The 17,120-nt window shown below is 42.2% G+C and overlaps 1 protein-coding gene across 3 annotated transcripts in view; it reads right to left on the reverse strand.

Annotated features, from left to right (window-relative positions):
- Ntm (neurotrimin) overlaps positions 1–14,398 on the reverse strand; it is a 1,042,577-nt gene extending 1,028,179 nt beyond the window's left edge. Inside the window, exon 1 of one of the 3 annotated variants that reach the window (XM_070038345.1) lies at positions 13,832–14,398. In XM_070038345.1, the coding sequence (XP_069894446.1) occupies positions 13,832–13,913 (82 nt within the window). In that variant the 5' untranslated portion in view covers positions 13,914–14,398. The remainder of the gene's footprint in view (positions 1–13,831) is intronic. The other 2 variants (XM_070038346.1, XM_070038347.1) reach the window with 2 other exon arrangements.
- Positions 14,399–17,120: the final 2,722 nt, after the last annotated feature.

Below are 17,120 nucleotides of genomic sequence, written 5' to 3' on the forward strand. Positions count from 1 at the left end.
TTTTGCATCTTGTATATACATTGATCCAATTTGGGGAGGGGAAGGGAATAACAAAATGCTGAAACAAGGACACAGGATGAACCACTGCAACAATGATACTCACAAGACACTATGTTGGAAATGAACTTTATAACTTTGGGGGTAAGGAAGAGGAGGAGTGAGGGAAGTGGGGGAAGGAAAGGATGGTAGGAGAAAAACAAAGGGGGGGTAACAATACTCTAAAAGAAATGTAGTCATTACCTTACTCATGTAACTGTAACCCCTCTGTACAGCATCTTTACAATAAAATAAAATTTAAAAAAAAGAAGGAACATGAGAGGTCAGTAGAATCCATGTTTTAGATAATGTGTTTGGAGAGTTTTAATGAGCAGAATGAGAGAGAGGGGGGAGGGCATTAAGATTGAATTGAGCTGCAAGTAAAAGAAACCTAATTAACTAATCTTTTTTGTCTTGCAAATTACAATAAGTATGAAATATGTGTTCCAGAGCTGGTACAACTACTATCATCTTGAACTTGAGCTCCCTCCATTAGACTGAGCTATATGAAATTGTCCATAGACAGTCATTTTTGATTCACTAAACAGCAAGTCCATGTGGTTTGACCTGAAGGCTTCCTTCTTTGTCATCCTTGATGTATGCTGTTGGTGGTGGAATTTGCATGCTGTTTCCTATACCTACCAGCAGTCAATGTGCCAGTCTCCCAGGCAAAAAGAGAACAATAATAAGAGTCAGAAAGCACAGTCCACCTGAATTCAATACTCAAAACCCTACCCAGTAATCTTGCCTTCAGTTGTATTACAAGACCAGAGCCAGATAATGGTAACCATGAGAAGTCCATATGCCTCTTCATGTAGCCATCTATAATTGAATCTTGGAGATGAGTGTTATAAGGAGTAACAATGCTCTTAAATTTTCATAAATGAAGAACATCATTTGTAAAGAGAAAAGATAGAATCGGCATTGAAGAAGCATCGAAAGACCTAGAATAATGAGTGTTTTCCCACATAGTTCATCAACTATGAAAAAAAAGTGTTAGCTTCAGTTATTTTCAGCTGCCCTCACACAATAGAATCTCTGGTTTGGTTTGGTTTTTGTTTCTTTTTTATTCTTTCTTTTTTTTGCCAGACTTGGGGCTTGAACTCAGGGCCTGGGTGCTATCCCTGAGCCTCTTTGTGTTCAAGACTAGTGCTCCACCACTTGAACCACCGTGCCACTTCCAGCTTTTTTTGAGTAATTTATTGGGGATAAGAGTTTCATGGGGACTTTTCTGCCTGGGCTGGCTTCGAACTGTGATTCTCAGATTTCAACCTCCAAGTAGCTAAGATTACAGGCATGAGCCACTGGCACCTGGATGTTTTTTTCATTTTGTTTTGTTTTGTTTTCTTTCCAAAATAAAGATGACTCTCTGCTGCATACAAGAAAACTGTTCAACAGTCAGACCTGGGCATCTGTAGGGCTTTTGCCTTGGAAGGGATGCTGGTCAAAGGAACTCCCAAGGTATCTTACAACAATAAGAGATAGGAGAAAGACACAAAGCTTTAGATTTTATAATTAAGTTATTTCGGCATTAGACAAATTAATAAAAATGGTGATAAGGCATTTAAATCCTATTGAGAAGTTTTCAGAGAAAAGGAAGAAGAGACATAAAAGCTACTAGTTAATTCTTATTTCTTTTCAGCATTAGCAAAATGGTTCATCTAATTCTGGATGCTCATGCCTGTGTCAGATGTAGTGAGGAAAAAGCTTGGACTTTCTGACAAGTCTGGTTAAGTTGCACAATACCTGTTTGGAAGGAGAGCTAGATGCCCTAGTGGAAAGCTTTAGGATAAAGTGAGAATGAGACTAGATATGAAGAAGCAAGAAAGAAATACTCCATACTCCTTTTCAGCCCTCTCTCTCTCTCTCTCTCTCTCCTTTTGGTTTTGTCTTCCCTGTCTCCATTGCTCCTTCTGATACCAGCACTCACCTCGTTATAATACTCAAGTTTGGGCTTTCATCCTCTTTACTGACCTCATCTAGTCACCACTGGAATAGCAACTTCCAGCGTTGAGTAACTTTATTCTGAAACATTGAGCTCCACAATGATGACTACCTATTTGTCCATAACATATAGTTTATAATTATAGACAGGAAGGATTACTCATTTATGGGACAACATGTTTAATGTCCCTCAAAATATTGTCAGGGAAACAGAGCTGAAGCTAATAGGATCATTTTATAGAGGATAAATTTTGAAGTTAGGCTTTTATATTTTAGTCCATCCATAGTGAATCAACACAGGCATAGGATAACATCTCTCCAGGAGTCCTCAAAGTCATATGGCCACTGAATACCCATCAGGATCCCAGACTTTATGCTCTGCCTTTATTTCTCCCTCTCTTTTTCTTTTTCTATAACAGTGAACATTATTTTTGTCCCAGCTATCATGTCAAATGTGCTAGGAATATTAGAAATTATATGCTAGCCCCTGATCTCCTGAACTCACAGTCTGGGAGGGGAAGGAATTTCACTAACATACTAAAAGCAAGTACAGGTGCAGGGGAATCATACTGGGAGAATGAAGGGCTTTGAAGACGTTCTGAGCCTTAATTTTGGAATTATAAAAAGAATTTTTGAGGGCTGGGAAGGTGGCTCAGTGGTAGAGCGCTTGCCTTGCATGCATGAGGCCCTGGGTTCGATTCCTCAGCACCACATAAGCAAAAAGAAAAAAGCCGGAAGTGGCGCTGTGGCTCAAATGGTAGAGTGCTATCCTTGAGCTGAAGAGCTGAGGAACAGCGCCCAGGCCCAGAGTTCAGGCCCACGACCGGACCCAAAAAAAAAAAAAAAAAGAATTTTTGAAAAAGACAAAGACAGAAGAGTGTATGTCTGAAGAACACAACCTTAGAAAACTTAAGGAGTGCAGGGAGAAGGGAGTGCACAGAATTAGAAAAGAGAGACAAACGGAGGCCAGAGCCCTCTGAGGCAGTGAGGCTTCATCCTGCTTGAATTTGGAATCAGAAGACTCCATGTTTTGGTAGTATATTGGGCTGCTCAGAAACATGTGGAGAGCAATACATTAAGAAGTAGAAGGGATAACCAGAATAACTAGAAAAGAGCAATCAATACCCTTTCTATGGCTGGCTGCACAGAAAATAAGAGGGAAACTTTGAAATATTTGGAAGGGTATCAAATTTTTGAAAATCTGAGATACAGCCATATTGAAGAAAATATTTACCTGTCCTGTCTACACAGGGGTACAGGTAATAATATGGGTAGTAATAATGTTTTGAGGTAATATTTGTTGGATACTTATTATGTTCCTGGTGGTATACAACTTTATCTGCATTAATTTATTTAATCTTTATAGCAGTCCTATAATTATCTCCACTTAAAGACTAGAACTGAGTCAGATAGTTTTATCAATTGCCACATGTCTCAAACTAGGAAGTGTCCCAACCTCAGTTTGGACCCATAGGTCTAGCCCCAGCATGCAACTAAGGGTTGCATATCAGACACATAATCCTTGGTATCCATGGGTATATAGTTCTAGGTAGAAGGCTCTAGAGGAAAATGTGAAAATGTTCAGGAAACACAGAGCTCAGCACCCACTGTATTGTGGATACTTAATTCATTTTTCCCATAATACCACCTACTTTCTCTTAAAGACATGTTACTTTTCAACCGATCTCCAGTTTTCACTTGATCATTTCAATGGAGCATATTCACCTTTACCTTTGCTTTTGGGGAGGAACATTTGTAATAGTAAAACCCTAACTCCTTAGTGGGACCTACAGATTAACCGAAGGCAGGATAAAAGCTTGGCATCCCAGCCTCTACTTTAATCTATGATATGAGCCATCCTCTTCTGTAACTACCTTGGAATCCCAGGACAAGAATGATAATTATGCATACCTTTTTCTATGCTAGCTTTTTGGTTTTATTTTCAAATAAACTAGACAATTCCCTCACTTCCACCTTAGCTTTCCTTGAGCATTTGGAATGAGTAAACTTCTGATAACTAACATTTGTAGTTTCAGGACATGGTGCAGTAAAACAATAAGCAGGGAGGTAAGAGCCAAGAAAAGCCCATAATTGGCCTAGGATGAACACGTTGTCATGTATTCCATAATTGAGTTCCTGGGCTGGTTTTAAATAGATCCAATATTAGATTATTCCTTAGAATCAGCATTGTAGCTTTAAAGTAAAATCTTTATTTGGCCTAGCAAAATTAATAAAACTTTCCTTCCTTTTCTCAAAACCCTGCTTTCGTTATATATAAATTAGTATTGAGTTCATGAGACAAAATTTCCAGTAACCTATTTTTACAAAATTAAGAGCAGAGAAACAGGCGACCATGAAATAATTTAAACATAACCGGCAATAACTCAGAACTGAGAGATTCTCTTTACCAACTGAGCAACACAGAATGCCAACAGGAATTCAATATTTTTGTTTTTAATTTCTTTTGAATCATTTATTTATTCCTTTTTTAATGGCTGTCCTTGGCAAAACTGCATGTGATAAACCTGTGAATAAAGTGAGTTTACTATATACAGGGGTTCTCCAAATCCCGGGAAAATTGCAAGAATCTATAAGAAGGTAGAAGCTTCTCCTAGTTCATCTCTTTCTTTTTCTCATCTTTTTGTCTTCCTGAATTCCAACAGTCCACTTTAGTGAGCTCTCCTGAGAGATTCACAATGTCCATTACTAGTGATAGGACCCCTGTAGGTACATTGTGGAGTCTCAGAGCTCCAAGAGAGGGGCTCACATCACTGGTCTCGAAAGCCCCTTGTTTGTCTAACACAGCAGGGTGAATTTTAAGGAGGAGTCAAATGGCTGTGTGGGTTGTCCAGTGTCTAAACTTAACAAGAATCTGCACCATCACTCTGCTCCCCTTTGTGCCTCTCAGATCTGCTGACTCCATAAAACCTCAACAAACAAGTTTTTGCTCCCACACGCACTGCAGGAGCTGACCTGGCTTGGAGAGTAAAGCCAGCATCACTTCTGCCTAATTCATGATGCTAGGTATGACTCATTCTTACCCGTAAGAAAAGAAAAGCAGTGAGGCAGCACAGCCAACTAACAGAAAGAAGTGAATCTCAGTTGAAGAGAAATACATGATCCTGACTCTTAACATTCATTTTCTTCTATAGCCCATCATCACTTAGTGATCTCCCAATTCAGCATCAACACACTCATCCTTGACCTTCACTCAAAGGCCTCCTGAATTGCTCTTGGGTGAAGTCTCAGAGCTGGATCAATGCAGAGTCACTATTAACAGAGTAGAGGCGCACACCTATAGTGTGCAGAAGTGAGGCCGAAGCAGGAATAGGAGAACCATAGTTCAAGGCCAATGTAGACCAAGTTATTGTGACTTCTATCTGAAAGACAAACTAAAAGCAAAATGTCTGCAGGCATGGCTCAAATAGTAGAGCACTTTACTCAACATTCAACAAGCTCTGAGTTTAATGCTTAGTATCATCAAAATATTGGATGAATGAATGAATACATGAGAGTTATTTTCATTCCTCATTCCCTCCACATGAAATTCGGTGACTGTTTAACCCTTTCCTTGCACCCTAGTTTGCATTACAGATAAATACTTAACACATACAATATAATTTGTATTGTTTATGCACACACACATATCACTTGAACAATCTGACTGTTGGCCCATATGTGACTATGTTTATAGCTTCTTTCATGCACAAATGTTCTAAATATTTTCTTCTAGCCCTGCCACCACCTATCAATGCCTCTCCTCAAAGACGTTCTTGCAGCATTGCAACTTGAAACAAAACTCCAACCTCCTTTCATCCAATTTTTCTTTTTTATTTTAGAGTGCAAAAGGGAGGGCCATGGACAGGATCTGTTTTACTCAAGGTTACAGAATATTTTTAGGTGTGCTGTTAGGTATCGTTTTCTACCCCATGGTAGGTTAGAACCAGTAGAAGATATTTTAGAAGGTCTACATAGGGCCACATCACAAGGAGATTCTGCCCTAATTAGTTGGAGACAGGTCTGGATCTGAGCATCTTTGTAAAGCTGCCCAGCTGTTTCTGTGGTATAGCAAGTTTGAGAATGGCCAGTTTAAAGATGGAGAGCACCACAAATAAATGTGGACAGAAGTGCTCTCTGAGCACCCACCTGCTGAAGACCTTCTGAATTGTGAGGTTGCCTCAGGAGAAGAAGAATTGCCCTAGGGTGCTGGATTTGGAAGGATCATGGATCTTATGAAGAGATAATTGCTGAACAATGTGCTAGTGGCTCATTCCTGTAACCCTAGCTATTCAGAAGGCTGAAATCTGAGCATGAGAGTTCCAAGCCAACTGAGGCAGGAAAGTTCATCAGATATATCCAATTAACTCCAAAATAACCAGTTGTTGGCTCAAGTAGTACAGCACCAGCTTTGCATAAGAAAGCTATGAGATAGCATCTAGGTCCTGAGTTCAAGCCCCAGTACAAGCACACACTAAAACAAAAGGTAATTGCTAAGAATAAATGTTGCCACCACTGTGGAATCTGGCAATGCACTGAAGTTGCCCTTTGAGACACTTCACTTGTCTGGTGGCATAGATCTGGAAATATAAGCTGATGTATTAAAAGAAGATGGCACAAGAAAATGACTACCCTTTCCTTCTGTAAATGTAGCCTTTGCATTATTTTAGGAAGTCTATATTAGGGTACGCTGACTATGTCGCAAGTGAAAAGGGGTCTCAAAGAAGAGGTAAGTATGAATCCCATATATCCTAGGTATGGCTGGCAGCAACCTCACCCAACTAGCTGCCTGAAGAAGAATTTTGCCTGGTCTTGTCTCAAATGCTCTCCCTTTATCTTCTTTGGCCCTCCACCCTATGCAAACATTAGGGCATAAAGGAGATAGTTTCCTGGGACTGGGTGGTCATGGTGTTAAGAATTGCTGCTGACTCAATGACACAGAAAAGTAGTGACAAGGCCAAATGATGCCCATCAGCTTTCACCATCTTGCATATAACTGAAGACACATTGGGCTTCCTGAGCAAGGAGTGACATGAAGAATGGAAGGTAGCATCTCTGTTCTATTGTGGCACAGATCCAGCCAGAGCGCATCTTCCAAGTGCTCCCTAGCTTACACAAGGACTGATTCATTTGCACAAAAGACCAGAGGCTGTTACTTAATCTTCACTTTGATTTCTGGTACTGCTGCTCAAGCCAAGACAAAACAGGGAGGTCACCCTAGGTCTTCGGTCTTAACTTTTAATTGCTTTTCTTCACTGTGATATTCCTAGTATGTAAAGTAATGCCCAGACCATAGTAGACACCCAATAGATATTTGTTGGTGATTGAACCAAGAAATAAATAAAGAAGCAATGAAGCAACTAGATAGATTGTTGGATTAAGGTTAGATTTTGGTGGTACTTCTGAGATGAGTCAAGGAAGTACCACTAAAAAATGAGTTTGAACAAGAAAGTACAGCCCAAATCAACTGGTCTTTTGGTTAGTCTTTTATGACTGCCAAGCCCAATACTTTCACAGACGCTTAGGAAAAAAAATCAAATTTAGTAACCTAAGATATCCTCAGTAACAGATCTGAAGAATGTGTTTTCCAATATTTGATTCCTTAGCTTGACAGTGTCTCTTGAAATACTCTGTTCTGGGCAATGAAAATGTGAATCTTTGTTGGTTTGTTTTGCAGTTTGCAAATGACTTACAGAGCTCTTCTGGCAGACTTTCTGGTTTTCCTTTTGCAAATAAACAAAAGGCCATTTCTCTCCTATGACTTAAGTGGGAGAGCCTGTGATCACCTGTCATGGTTTTGGATGGAGGAGGAAAGGCAAGACAAGTAGAAAGAAAGAGAAAAATGGGAACATGCAGAGTATGAAAGCGGAGTGGGGAAGAAAGCAGAAAAGAGGCAAAGATAAATCGGGTATGGAAAATGAGAGTGTCAAAGAGACCAAATGGCTGAAGACGCTGTAATCAATACGATCCCAGACACCCTGGATGAGGGCAGCTGAACTCACCATGTTCGGCTGGCTGGCCCTCCCCCATCCTCCCACTCTACCCTGTGGCCTGGCTCCTTGTGATTTGGAAAGACAGACTCTCCCCTCCTTCTAGGCAAGCCTTCATGGAGCTGAGCCACCCCTGCTAGCCTGACCTAGATCTGTCAACTGATCAATTATTTCTCCCATAGAAGAGGAGGGAAAATGCAAGGAAGAAAGTAAGAGGAAAAGAGGGAGGAAAAAAGAAATGGAAAAAGCTGAGAATAGGGGTGAAAGCAGGAAGAGAGAAAGCTGGGGAGTGGAGAAATTTCAGTATTTATTGGCAGAAATAGTAAGAATAGGCTTAACCCAGAAGGTTGCATAAGGAAATAAATAAGTAAATACATCCAGAAAAGAGACCAAAAAGCCCTCAGAGGTTTCTGACAAATATCATAATTGAAGCAAACAGTATCTATTTGGTGGCACTAGGGATTGAACTCATTGCCTAGGCAAGTGCTCAGCTGCTTGAGCCACACTCTCAGTTTTTATCTTGATTTTTCAAATAAGGTCTCATGTCAACTTTGCCCTGGCCAAGTTCAGCCTGACATCCTCAGAGCTTCTTGTATAGCTGGGACCACATGTACATACCAGTATATCAAGCTTGTTGGTGGAGATAGTCTTCCTAAGTTTTTGCCTCAACTGGCTTCAAACTGTGATGCTCTTTATCTCTACCTCCCATGTAACAGCATTGACCCAGAGGACATTTCTTTTTCCTAACTTCTCCTAATCCCGCTTCCACCTTCTACTTCCCCATTGAAACTCCAACCTCCTGTTCCCCTGCTTCTCAAAGGCTCCTTTGAGCTATGGCTCCTGCAGCTGTTGTCATAGCCACTACAAATAGATGGGGGAGCCGGATGCTGGAAGCTCATGCCTATCATCCTAGCTACTCAGGAGGCTGAGATCTGAGGATCATGTTTCAAAGCCAATCTGGGCAGGAAAGTCCATGAGACTCTTATCTCCAATAAACCACTAGAAAACCAGAAGTGGCACTGAGGCTCAAGCAGTAGAGAGCTCGCCCAGGCCCAGAGTTCAAGCCCCACGACCGAGAGAAAAAACGGGAAGGAAATGGTAGAAAGTGTCAGGGCTTGTGAAGTGTTCTCCCTCTGTGTTCTCCAAGAAAATGATATCTACCACCAGGACTTGGAATCCACTGGCATGAACCTCTGAGATGACACTGTGGCCAGCCTGTAAACCATCACCTACCTTCTGTTTGCATGTTTTCCTTTTTTATGTTTAATTTGTTTTTATTGAATTTCAAATGACTTTAGACATAAAGTAAACATGTAACAAGCCAATAGAGCAGAAAGGAAGTAAGCGCCATAAATACAACTGGTCTCAGCATGGAATTCCACTTAGCACCACATGTTTGGAGTGTTACAAGCATTAATGAGTCCTTACAACACCCAGGGGAGTCGCTCCCCGGCCTGGCGGCCAGGTAGGGAGACAAGCTCAAAGAAAGGAAGATTTCCTCCTATAGAAAACATAGGCAAATAGGAGCTCAGATACATACAGATACAGACCTCTGCTGAGGCTCAGTAGAGGGCAAGTTTTGTTTCCTAGTTGGTGGACAGAAATGAGCTATATGCTTCAAACCACATAATCTCAGAGAAGAACCAAATCCCAGGCTTTCTGATCCTGGCAGAGGGTACCTACCATGACTGGCCAGCAAGAACACTGGGAATCTCTCTAGCATGCAGAGTCACATGACCCACATTGGTTCATACCTCCTGCCTCTCCTTGGAATATGGTGAGGGTTCATTGCTTCCCAAGGGATAGGCCATGGCAAAAGCCAATAATAGCAGCATGTCTGACCCATTCATGACACTTGACCAGAGCAGCATGGGGCACCAAGCTTCTTCTCTGTCAGGGTACATGCAAGAAGAACCCCAGAGAATGCCAGAGTGCACCTCCTCCAGGGACCCAAGAGAGACATTTGAAAGACACTGTTCAAGATGCCTTCATCAATACCTGGAAAATAGGAAAAGCTGACCAAGAAAGAATGGAAGCTAGGCACCAGTGACTCACAACTATAATCCTAGCTACAGGAGCCTGAGATCCAGAGGATCACAGTTTGAAAGCAGTTAAGACAGAAAAGTCTACAAAGACTTCATCTCCAAAAGCAATCAGCAAAAATCCAAGTTGGAGATATGGCTCAAGTGGTAGCAAGCAAGCCAACAAGTGCCAACACCTGGCACCAACAAAAAGAAAAAAAGAAATGGCACCAGAATGAGGCTGCACACCTGGTAGCTAAAGCTGCAATTCCAAGAATGGCCTTTATGCAACACAGCCAACTGCTCTTAGCTGGCACTGCCCTGTACCTTTGAATAAATGCTGAGAGGACCAGCGAGGTGTTGCCCAGACAGGAAGGATGGAGCAGGCTTTATGTGTAATACCCTGTACACCTGGCCATAAATAGGCCCCACGGGCAGCCCTAAGCATGACAGTCAAGTACCACTGTTTCCCTGGTGTGTTCTAGCCATGCTTCCAAAGTACCCGCAGTGCCCACATGAGGCCCCAGATCCTACCATCCCAAACTTATTACAGTGGTGAGCACTGTTACAGTGTCATCTGTCTCTCACCCATCTCAGAACTGTCTCTCAGCTTGGGCTACTGCATGACTGCCCATCCTTTTACCATTTGAAACTGGAACTTAGCCCACTTGCACAGGGCCCATGAATGTCCTCCACAATGAGCACAGGAGAATGTGAACTTAGTCTTCTCTCTCTTGTCCTCTGGCCAGTGTCTCTAGGGACTACACCAGTAATGTAGGGTGTGTGCTATAAAGGGAGGCTAGAGAAATGGGGGAAAAAAAGAGGCACCAGAGAAATCTAACCAAGCTAATTGGAAAGTGTTAGAGGTGTGACAAGGAACAATAAGTCCCAGGAAGGAGGAGGGTCCACACGATTTCTAGAAAAAGAAAAGCCACTGCGTACGCAGCCATGCCTTTCAGAGAATCTCCTGATAGATGATGGGCAGTGTGCTGAAAAGGACAGCTCCTGTTCCTGGGAGAGAGGTGCCCCTACTTAATCAACCCCAGTGAATCTCAGGGCCAGAGCCCTAGGGAGCTAATCACCCCCTCCCTGCAGCTGCAGCCGCACTAATCAGCGCTGATACCCAGCACAAATTCCCTCCTGCTCTAAGCTGGATCATGGTTGCTAGTTACGTGGGGAGGGGGGGAGAGCAAGGCAGGGAAGGGGCCCCTATTCCACCCTGCTAGCACCACATACCTTTTCAAGAGGTAGGAAACCCAGGAAGTAGCAGCCCTAGGAAGAGTCAGTTTAAAACAAAAACAGAGGAGAAGAAAAAAATTGCACTGGAATGTGTGCTGCATTCTAACTAGTCCCGTGGGTCAAAGCAATAGGGGTGGATTATCGCAGGCGAGACCTGGGCTGCCTCAATAATTCTGTAAGTTTGATAAGAGATAGCTGGCACACTCCACTTCCTTCCTCTGAAAGAGAAAACAGACATCATCTTTGCTGTGTCCAACTGCCATGTGGTATTGTGGGGGTGGGGGGGGGAGAGGGTTGTTCTGGGGAGGTTTAGCTGCCTTAAAATTGGGCAGCCTTATTCTATCATGACACATTGAAGCCCATTTAGAGCCGACTGGATGTGGCCAGCACAAATAAAGCTACCATTCTCCTTAGGAAATTCAAGATTTGATGGAATGGACCCAGGTCTGAGACACCCTTGATCCTCTCCCTTCCCCCATTCTAAGAGAGGAACACAACAGAAATTTACATCTCTACTTCTCTATCTATGCAGCAACAACTCAGAGTGTGAGCAAATACTATGCTTCCCTGAATTAATTTCTGATACAAAAAAAAAAGATCACAGAGTATGCTAATTTATATGTAAATTAAGTTTGGCCCTGGGGCTCCTGGCTTGCAGGTAGGGGCTGTGGAGGGTAGAATCTTGGTCATTGCCTCCAGATTGATTTTATAAAAAGTGGATTCTGGGACAGATGGCAATTATCCAGCAATTATTGAGGAGTTGGGACATTTCTTCTCCCTCCCTGTGACCCCCCTTTACTCCGTGCCTTAATGGTCCTGAAGTCAGTGTCCCCACAGCCAATGTTAGGGCTCTAGTCTTACCGCAAGCATCCCTGTGCACTTGGAATAAGCGCGAGTACACACAGACATACACACAGAGAGACACACACACACGCACATGCATACTCTGATGCCTGCTCCACATTATGTAAGAGAAGTCAACCAAGGATGCCTCTAAGTTGACTCTTTTCACTCCTACACCACGGGTAGCCCCAGGAGAGAGGCAAGAAAGCCAGAGGTTGATGCCCCTTGGGATTGAGCGCAGTAGGGGACAATTCATGAGTATCCCTGCGAGATCCTCCACCCTGGACTTCCTTGTCATCCACAGACTTCCTCTGTCCCCCATTCCTTCCTTCTTGAGCCCCCAGCCAAGGTGCACACACCTTCAATTCTTCCCAGACTGCTTTCTCTACCTTGAGGAGGACAGTGGCAGTCCCTAAAGGCTGAGCTCAGACAGGAGCCAGTAGGACTCCAGTTCAGAACAGGACACGATGCTGAGTTTTCTCTATTGCAGTGGGAAAAGGAAAGTGGGTGGGACCCCCATCTATTCCTTTCTACCAGAAAGAACTTTCCTCAGGGAATACAACTGCATAGGACTGAGCCTTGCCTCTCTTCCTCCCCCCTCCAGCCTTCCCTCCCTGCCCTCCCTTCCTTTTGCTTTTTCTCTTTCCCTTCTTTCTATCCTTAGCCTATCCTCTCTTCCTGGAGAGTCCTCTAGGACCACACAGGGAAAGTTTTTCTGCCTGTTTCAACCCCTGTGAGTTCAGGCATCTTTAATTTGAAAAAGATAAACTACTAAAGCCTGTAAATACAGGATGGGTGTGAATGAGCAGGTGAGCGTTAATTCTGCTGCTGGAATGAAAGGGAGGGCTAGGGCAGGGGCGGGTGGACTACATAGTGCAGCAAATAGACTCAAGGTAGAGAAGATTCCCAATGCACCTGAGCCCAGCTTTGCAAACATCTCATCTCACAGTGGCCAAGGAGTTAGGCTGGCTCCTGGCTCGGAACCCCAACCCCCAGCTTTGCTTCCCAGACAGAAAATTAGCATTCGATTCTTCCTGCTCCTCTCTCTTTTCAACTTAGAAAAGCTTTCCTGACTTTCAGAGCCTGGGCTGCGCCTGTACTCTCTTTCATCTGCAACTTCCACCCCCTAGCTCGACCCCCTACCACCACCACAAACATACCCCCAAACACATTCAAAACTAACCCAGTTGTTCACCACCCACCACCATCATCACAGGAAATCCATTCAGTCCTTGAAGCCAGATCACTGACCACTACCTTCTAAGAGGCACCTGATTCTTTTCCAGCCTGCATTTTCCTCTTGATTGCTCCTTGCTTTGCAAGTTCCCTGGCCGATATTTAAAGTTTCTTCTTGCAATTTCTTCCCCAGTAGTATAAGCATCGCATTTTCAAGACCACTACCCTCCCCATCCATCAGTAATTTGCCCCTGCATTCATATATGCTGTTGCTGTGTAAATGAGAAAAAAATATGGACAGAAAGCCAGGGAGCCAGCACATAGCTAGGGAGGAGAAGAATAGCAGACACATTTTACTTATGCATATACATTCCCCGATTTCATTCCGGTAGCAGCTAGAATCCAATCAATATTCTCACAGCCTGGTCGGGAAAATGAAGTCCCAGCCATGCTGTTTAAATGCTCTCTCGCTTCCACCTGCAAAACCTAGCAGCAGAGCCCACTCTCGGACTCTGCGAATCGTCTCTAAAGCACCCTGTTACAAATCCCGAGTCTACCATAGGCAAATCAATACCGAGCTCTTACCTTGGAAGAGAAACAGAGCGGCCAGCCCCGCGAAGATTCCCCAAGAGAGAGAATTGTGCATTCTTGCCTGGATGGTTTTCATGATTCTTTTTTTTTCTTTTTCTTCTTCTTCTTCTTTTTCTTCTTTTTTGTCAGGTTCGGGCTTTTTTTTTTTTCTTTCCTTTTTTTTTTCTTCCTAGATACACTGCGTTGTCCTCAAGCTCATCCAAAGAGATTTTAATCCAGTGTGTTTGCTGAAGGACACCACAAGGAAGCCGAGGGTGTGAGAGAGTCTGACTTCTCCGTAATTATCTCCACTCATACTCTGGCACTGAGACACATTGTACAATCTGGCCCTGGACAGCCCTCCTACAAGCAGCAATCATTGGTTCTAATCCAAGGATTGACAGAGCTACAACACATGCCGTGCGGGCACACACACACACACACACACACACACACACACACACACATACACACACTCAGGAATCATTTACTGGGCAAATCAGGCTAGCTGATTAAAGAGACAGGAGCCTGGAGAGATAGAATGATAAATGCCACTTTGCCCCTTTTCTATTACTTTCATTTTTTAAACTGACAGGCTCAGAGCCCGAAGCATCAGAAACCCTCCCCGCCCCCCGCCCCCTCCAGCATTCCCTGGCCTCCTGAACTTAGATTCCCTTGCTCTGGAAAAATCCCCCAGCCAGCAAAAGGCTTACGGGGAAAATCTTAAAGGGACATTTTCGTGCTCTGTGAAACTTGCACGGATGAGTCAAATTCCATTTGTTTGGATCCTATTTTTTTTCTCAGATGGTAATATCATTCAGTGACAGCTTTCTTTTTCTCTCCTTCTCATCAACCTTTCCACTTTAGTCACTTTGAGAATAATAAATAACTTTCTATTTTCCCTTCCTGTCACTCTTGCTTCAGAATACCTGCTTCACTCTTATTTTTCATTCACTTTATTTATATCTAAGTCATCCATGTGTATACGATACTATGAAAATGAATGGAGTTTCTGCGATTTGAGAAGTTCCTGAGTCTCAATATAGAGAACTAGCTCCCAAAGACAGCCAAGTCTGTGTTTATTCCATATGCCTCATTTGACATTCACTAAAAAGAACAAAGTATCTGTATTTCAAACTGAAACAAAGCTGACCAGAGCTAGACATATAGAAGGACTTTCTGGATGTCGATTCGGTTTGTGGTTATCATATGTTCTGAGTGTTGCAGACATTCATCTCCATGGTGATAGATAAGAATGACAACCGATAGACATAGATACAATGATTATTTTTTTCAGAGACTTAACTCCAGGATTTGGAAGTGGACAATTCTCACTGTTGACTTCCTCCTATGGCAAACAAGTGATATGATATAAACACAAATGATGGAACTGAGCCCCTCACAAAACCTTCCCAACATGGGCCTGACAAACCCATACATGACTCACTTCCACACACATTTTGAAATATGCTTCCAGATGAATCTCCAGCACCAATTGCTATACTTCCTTTTGATCCCTAGAAAAATAATATATATGTATAAGTACACACATATATGCATACATACATACACACAGGTATATATGTGTGTACATATAGGTATATATGCAAACATATATGTAAAATGTATGTGTATATAAAATATACATGTCTGCATATATGCACATGTGTGCATGTATTTATAATCATGCATATATGTATTTATAGTGTTTCTATACGAATTTATGTTCATAATAATATCTAAACAATATATTTAATTTAATATATATTTAAATAATATATTTGTATAAGTATATAAATAGATAATATATAAACAATATATATACATGTGTATATATACAATATAAATATATACTTATTATTTACATATGTTTCTATTATAATATGCTTTAATATTTTGTTTGTGTTGGTTGTGGGGCTTGAACTCAGGTCCTGGGTGCTGTCTATAAGCCTTTTTGTAGTCAACTCTAATGCTTTACCACTTTGAGCCACAGTGCCACTTCTGATTTATTAGTTGGAGATAAGGGTCTCATGAGGACTTTTCTGCCCAGGCTCTTCAAACTGTGGTCCTCAAATCTCAGCCTCATGAGTAGCTAGGATTACAGGCATGAGCTACCTGTGTCTGGCAATATTTATTTTTATATATAAATATATATTATATATATACATAGGACCAGCATACCGATTGTTTATATTTACAGTCAAAGTGATGAAATTTAAGCATCATTGTAATTTTAAAACTGATTCAGAGGCACTGTTGATCTTGGGTCATTGTGAATGTGAACAGCTCCTGCGGTGGTGTTCAATATGATGACCTCCATAGCAAAGGTTCTGAGGCCCGAGACCTACCCAGTTCCTTATTGTAGGTCTATGTAAATGGAGTGTCTGAGGGTAGAACCATTTCCCTTGGTCTGTGAGCTGTGGCCTCTTCTCTGCAAAATCAGATAGCCAGGGTGATTTCTAAAGCCTTTTGCAACAGTAAAGGTGCTTTATGTTAACTATTTTTTATCCCTTTTCTTCTGCTATTAAGTTCTAGTTCATAGGTGTATCAGTACAACCTTGATATTGTTAGCTCCCAATGGATAAGAATCTTATTTATAGGTGGGTCTTTTTGTACAGTGCTCAACAGGGTGATTTGTGTGATTTCAGTGCTTTGGAATGATTATGATAGCTGGTGACTGCAGTTCAGAATGGACAGAAGGATGATTTCTTCCAATGACTACTCTACTTCTTTCCAAAATGATGACAAAGGCCAGGTCACAAGTAGAGACACTAATGTCCACTGATGGCTTCCTTGCAAACTACAAGGAATCCATAGTTACTTCTTCTTCTTATGCTGTGGTATGTATTAAAATGGAATGAAACTGGTCAGGGCTGGTGGTATTTTGAGCACTTGCTTGGTTCCAAGTGTATACTTGGCATTCACATGTGTTTTTTCTCACCAGTCCCTCACAAGCTATGAAATGAGGCCATTGTCACACCCATGTTATAAACATGGAAAGATGTTTCGCTGAGGGGAAAAACAAAACAAACAAACAAAAAATAACAACAACTTGTCCATAGCCACATGTCCCCCCTTTTCAATACTGGTGTTTGAATTCAGGCCTTATACTTACTCAGCTTGCTTACTCAGCTGGTGCTGTACTGTGTGAACCATGTTTCTAGCCCTGATTTTTGCTATTTTGGAGGTGGAGTCTTGCAGTCTTTCAGATCTCCATATCCTGAGCAGTTAAGATGAAGCACTAGCACCCAGAGAATTTCTTCCTTCTCTCCCTCTCTCCCTCCCTCCTTTCCTTCCTTCCTTC

This window comes from Dipodomys merriami, unplaced genomic scaffold, assembly GCF_024711535.1.
Source record: "Dipodomys merriami isolate MVZ:Mamm:240054 unplaced genomic scaffold, mDipMer1.0.p SCAF_29, whole genome shotgun sequence".
Lineage (NCBI taxonomy): Eukaryota > Metazoa > Chordata > Mammalia > Rodentia > Heteromyidae > Dipodomys > Dipodomys merriami.